This window comes from Stegostoma tigrinum, chromosome 20 (assembly GCF_030684315.1).
Source record: "Stegostoma tigrinum isolate sSteTig4 chromosome 20, sSteTig4.hap1, whole genome shotgun sequence".
Taxonomy (NCBI): Eukaryota; Metazoa; Chordata; class Chondrichthyes; order Orectolobiformes; family Stegostomatidae; genus Stegostoma; species Stegostoma tigrinum.
Window position 1 is genome coordinate 50,821,602 of NC_081373.1, and position 6,000 is coordinate 50,827,601.

At 45.5% G+C, this 6,000-nt stretch overlaps 1 protein-coding gene across 2 annotated transcripts in view; it reads right to left on the reverse strand.

The window, feature by feature from the left end:
* ccdc6b (coiled-coil domain containing 6b) overlaps positions 1 to 5,438 on the reverse strand; it is a 68,665-nt gene extending 63,227 nt beyond the window's left edge. Inside the window, exon 1 of one of the 2 annotated variants that reach the window (XM_059653158.1) lies at positions 5,129 to 5,438. In XM_059653158.1, coding sequence (XP_059509141.1) covers positions 5,129 to 5,380 — 252 coding nt within the window. In that variant the 5' untranslated portion in view covers positions 5,381 to 5,438. Of the gene's footprint in view, positions 1 to 4,664; positions 4,766 to 5,128 lie in introns of those variants that run through there. The other variant, XM_059653159.1, reaches the window with a different exon arrangement.
* Between the last annotated feature and the right edge of the window lie 562 nt (positions 5,439 to 6,000).

A 6,000-nucleotide genomic window follows, 5' to 3' on the forward strand; every position in this document is an offset into this window, starting at 1 on the left:
AGATTGGAAATGGTACACCTCAGCTATTTATCTTAGCAAACGACAGTTTTCATTGACCAGCTGAAATTAACCAGTAATTCAGTTTCTTTTCTTACAATTCTTTATTCACCCAAGTGTGGTTCCAGGGTTCAAAGTTCACTGTTCCATGATACAGTTCTCCTTTAGGATTCCCAGAATGATTAATTGAAATAAATGGAACTAGCTAAGTGATTTATTTACATTTTTCACATCAAGATCAACTGCACTGGACAGAAAATGAATCCAAACTTTTACCACAAATTGCCCATAACTGTTACTGGTTTAAATAAAACCTTTAAAAAACTGAAGATTAATTAAAACTGCGAAGAAAATCAGGCAGCTACCAGCTTTCTTCAAAAGACAGTTTCACACTAGAACAGGACTTTATCACTGTTCCCTTCTCAACTTAAGGAAGCTTTACAATGGGTAGATGAGATAGTTTGAGGAACACACATGCCAACACTGGAAACAAAAGGCCCTGGGTCAGGATATTTTCTAATCAACCTGTTCAGCAATGCAGTTATATACCTCCAGAAGCAGATAGGAATTGAACCCAGACAACTTGACAGAGGAAAGAAAACCACTGCACCATAAGAAATGTTAAGGCTATGATTCTGGATTGCTCAGTCCAATGAGATTTAATCTGTATCTTATCAACACCAGCCATTCTACCCATAGTTCCTCCTAGTTTACAGCAGTACAAAGGGCAAATTTAAAACAGAATGACTGATGTGGGTGACAGTGGAGGGGCTGTTAACACTGAATTTCTTCACAGAATCAGAATTCCTACAATGTAGAAGCAAACCATTCAGCCCATAGAGTTCACACTACCCTTCCAAAGAGCAGCCCCCCCCCTAACCTGTCTCTAATTCCCATGGCCAATCCACCAAACTTGCTTATCTTTGGACTGCGGGAAGGCACTGATGCAGGTACGGGGAGAACATGCAAACTCCACACAGACAGTTGTGCCAGGCTGAAATCAAACCTGGGTCTCTGGGGCTGTGACACAGCAGTGCTAACCACTGCATTTTCCAGGAGTCCATATGACTCACACTATTGGAAACAAAAACATAGAATTTGATTCTGTTCAAAATACTTCCTTTTCCAGGTTAGGAAGTGACTTTAAGACTGTCAACATAGAGTGCCAACAGTACTCTCCTTGACATGGCTCTCCAATGTCATTTTTTATAGGGAATTACTTTTGTGTATCTAGACAGACTGAAGTGCAAACACAGTACGTAACTGCCCAACATTAGGAAACCACTCTCAGGCAACGAGTCATTCCATGTTTCTACCTGAAGGAGTATTCCACTGTCTTTCCATGCCAAATGTACACAAACATTCACAAACAATAATACCTGAATATAAGAAATAAAGGAAAGTTGATATTGCTTATTTTCTCATTCCTCCAAACAAAATTACACTGTTAACTTTGGTGAAATCAACTTTGCAGAACCAACCCTGTCCCCAACCCATTCATAACAATGAGTCAGTGCAGAATAGTCACTAATTCTTTGGGGCACAGTTAGGCAATTAAAAATCAAACTCAAAGAAACCTGGAGTATAACTTTCTCACAATACTTCTACTTAAACAAACCATATCACAAAACAATTTTACAACCCATAGAAAGTGATATGTCCAAAGTCGCTGGTCTAACTAGCAACTTTGCACAATTAGACAGGGTAGTCAAGGGGCGGTGTTTGGCACATTTGTCTTCACTAGTCAGTGCATTGAGTGTAGAAGTTGGGACATCAGGTTGCAGCTGTACAGGTCATTGGTCAGCCACTTTCAGAATACCATGTTCAATTCTGGTCTCCCTGCTTGGAAAGACATTGTTAAACTTGAAAGGTTTCAGAAAAGATTTGTAAGGATATCGTGAGGATTGGTAGATTTGAACTACTGGGAGAGGCCGCAGAGGCTTGGGTTTTTTTTTCCTGGAATGGAGGCTGAGGGGTGACCTTAAAAAAGTTTATAAAATCATGAGGGGCATGCAGAGGGTGGACACCCAAGGCCTTTTTCCTAGGTAGGAGAGTCCACAACTACAGGAATAGGTTTAAGATGAGGGGGGCAAGATTTAAGAGAGATCTAAGGGGCAACATTATCATGTAGAAGTTGGTGCATATATGGAATGAGCTGCTGGTGGTAGTGGTGGGCAAAGGTACAATTGTAACAGTTACAAACGGATATATAAATAGGAAGGGTGAAGTGGGATGTGGGCCAAATGCTGGCAAATAAGACTAGATCAGTTTAGGATATCTGGTCGACACAGTTGAGTTGGATCAAAGGGTCTGTTTCTGTACTGTATAACTCCGACTCCGTGACCTAATGTTTGCTATTGCCCCCCTTTTCCCTACTTTCCAGCTTCATTAGCAAGTCGCACAGAAATTCTTTTGGTCTACAAATTATCAAGCCTAGCAAACTATAAAAAAATTGGTTATTTCAGGAGTAGAAAGAAGCTCCTGCCAGGCAGTGATGGAAATAAAAGCAGACATCCAAATTTTTGGAAATCCTATCAAGAACACACAGTTCAAGCCAAATTTTACAGCAGCATAAATTTCATTCAGGCGACAAATAAATGCTGCTGTATCAGTATTTGCATTGTTCAAGTCAGACATGACCATTCTTTTGCAGAATACCAAGATTATTCCAGTATTTAATAGCTTCCCTGCACACCCAGCTTTTCTATTCCAATAAAAATAATTCTTTCCAAGACTTGACAATAGTTGGACTAGGACAGATTAATTTTCCATCCATCTGATCTTGATTGCAATCTGCATGAAAATGCAATGGATCTCACTTCATCTGAAAAGCTCAAAGTTAAATGGAGATGGAGAAGGACTAAAACAAATTTCTAGAGCATGGTCCATTGTCCTTCGATTACATCCATTAAAAATTCTTAGGAGTTGTTTACTCTAACAAAGCAAGATTCCAATAGGCCTCAGTCTGTCATGTTCACAAGTAGCTGTCAAAGAACGATAATCCCTCTGGTCGCTCTTTTTGTGTTTCAATATTTCAATTCGTAACATTTCCCTTGCAAGTTTACTTCAGCTCACTTCTGTTGAAGAGTGCAGACTTAAAGAACTATCAGTGGTGGAGAATCAGACATGGGAGTTAATTCAGAGTTCCAACCCCTAATCCCCATGCAAGGGTATCCTGGTATTATCCAATGTACTGCCCTCCCCCGAGCCCACAAGTGACCTGGGCAACTTTGGCTACCTGCAATGCCAAGTGAAAATCCCAATTGATGCAGCTACAAGGCCTTAACAAGCCCTTTAGTTAAATCTGTTTGGATTCAACCAGCTCCCTGCTGCTTGCTGGTGGGCTGCCGATCAACCTTAAGGAGCACTCTTGAAATGGCTCAGGAATGTGTTAAGCAAGTAGTCAGTAACATTTTCTAGTCCAAGCACTGTTCAAAACACTACCATAAAAAAGGGACATGCTGGTAACATTAGATCAGTGTTTGGCAAACTTTACATCTCACATTTAAGCAACAAAATTGCAAATATGATTCTTCAAATGACAGGGAATGAAGCAGGTGGAAGTAGAGGGAGGGGCAGGGAGACTGGCTCTGAACACAGGTGCCCGTTACAGTAGGTGCCCAGATGTTCGGGTTTCGGCTGTCTGGAAACCATTGCTGCATCAGAACTTGCAATCTTAAAGCTGAAGTTTTGGGAAGCTCCAATTAGATGAAGGAGAAGGAAGAGTTCCATGAAGTGCAGCAGAGACTAGTTGGACAAAATAACCTATCCCAGCAAAAATGTTTCTCAACAGTTTGTCATTTTGCCCTTTTGAATGCCAGAATTACAATTAACTTGAATGGGAATCTACCAGCACACATTTATGAATAGCAAAAACTATCCCAACTTGTGTCAACTGGGTAAACATCAGGTTTGATGTATTGTTCTTGTCTGACCTATCAAGTTCTTGATACAGTTCATAGATTTGAGATATATTCAACTCAACTGTCTATTTGCAAACATCAGCACTGTACTTCAGTACTGTAAGCAATGAATTGCTGCAAACTGAAAAATGATTCACCAAAACATGCAAACTTCAATCACCTTTCTGTATAAAAATACCAATGGAGAGTCATAAGCTAATGCTGCCCATCCCTCAAACACCATGCCTCTTTAAAAATTAAAGATTTCACTGTCTCAATTTAATCTTTCTAGTCCAAAGAGAATGACTCGTTTGAAACCAGGAATGGCAGAATGTGATCTGAAACACAGTGCAGAGGACTGGGCAGAAGGTGTGCGGAAAAATGCAGCTAGATTTTGACCACAACAAAAAAAAACATGGAGGCCCCGACAAATCAAACCCAATGCTTCAAATGGTGAATTATATCTCCATCATTCCAAACCTGCAGTTATGATTTCACACAACAGGAACAAAGGAACACTGTTTACAGGCACCACCCCTCAGAATTACAGATTTTTGGGAGCTAATTACTTTAAAAATCAATGCAATCACTGCCTGCTTCTTTTCGAAAAAAAAGAGGAAACATTTGCAAGCGGCAGCCACCGTTTACTGCAACGTGACAGTCGGGCTATTTAGTCGTCGAGATGGCATGTCAGAAGCACTTGGAGGCAAACCAGAACGTTATTTTTGGATTCCCACAGCCCCGAAAACATGCCACAAAACACACCGAATCCTGGGAGCACCTGTTGCAGGTTTTGTTTCCTACAGCGTGGGTTAAAAGCAGGCTCATCCATCGAATTCGGATAGAGCATCAGCCGGGAAACAAAGTGTGGGATTTGCTTTAACAAAATAAAAGAGGCAGGTACGGATGAGTTAATAGCAAACCAGTGCAAGCTTTCCATTCGCTCTTAGGTTTGCAGAATCACTGCTTCACCCGCCACCCAGAGCACTGAAGGTGCTGGATCTCCTTCGTACCATACTCCCCAAGCCTTGCCTTGCCCAAACCAGCCCCTACGCCCCGGGCCCAACCCCAGCCTCAACTGTGTGGCCTAGCCCTCAATGGTCAGCCAGCAGCCGACTCCAGGTGGGGCCGGGCAGGGCTGTGCTGGGCTGGTCTGGGAAGGAGGCCCCGCAGACAGGGAGAGCAAGAGTGTCCGGGAACCCGCGGCCCAGGGCCTCGGGCTCACTTACGATGGTAACGCTGGCCTTGCGCAGGTCGCGGTTCTCCTCCTGCAGGGCCTTGCACTTGAGCTTGTAGGTCTCCAGCTCGATCTTCAGCACCTTGTTCTCCTGCTGCAGCGAGGCTAGCCGGTTGCTCAGCTCCTCCAGCTTGGAGGCCGAGATCACGATACCAGCCTTGGAGGCGGCCGACGAGTTGGCGGGCGGCAACGCCGATGAACTGCCCGCCGCATCCGTGTCACTCTCACTGGCGCTGTCCGCCATGTTGGAGCCCACTCGCTGCCTGATCCTGGGCTTGTGGAGGGTGTGCGGAGCAGGGCGGGGCCTAAGGGGGCGGTGTTCCACGATGGGCTGTGCCAACGCGAAGGGCAGCCCCCGGGCAGGGGGCGGGACTATAGCACGAGAACAGGGGCGGGGCGGAGCATAGGGAGAGGGCGGGGTAATTATGGGCGGGTGAGGCCCATTGCGGGGCGGGGAGATTGCCGGCGCTGGTGCACTGATAGGGGCGTGGCACGGTGAAGACGGCGCCTAAAGCCCACTGCAGCGGAAAGCGGTGGGCGGGGCACAAGCATGGTGGCGGGGCCAATGATGAAACTGGGCGGCTTGGAAAGCGGTGGGCTGTCCTGTCCTATGGAGTCGTGGCTTGGAGGGAACGCGAGGCAATTAGTGGGACGGAGGGCTTGTTCTGTAGGGGCGGGACTTGAGTGGTGGGGGCTTTGGGGTTGAGGGGCGGGGCCTATCCGTTAGGAGGAGTGTGCGCTTTGGGGCGGGGCTTGTGTCGCGGGTCCTCCGTTGTAGAGGCGGGGCTTGTGTGCAGTGCGGGACTTTCGGTTGGGGCGGGGCTTGCTTGCAGGGGCGGGGCTTGTGAGGGGAGATTTCTGGAT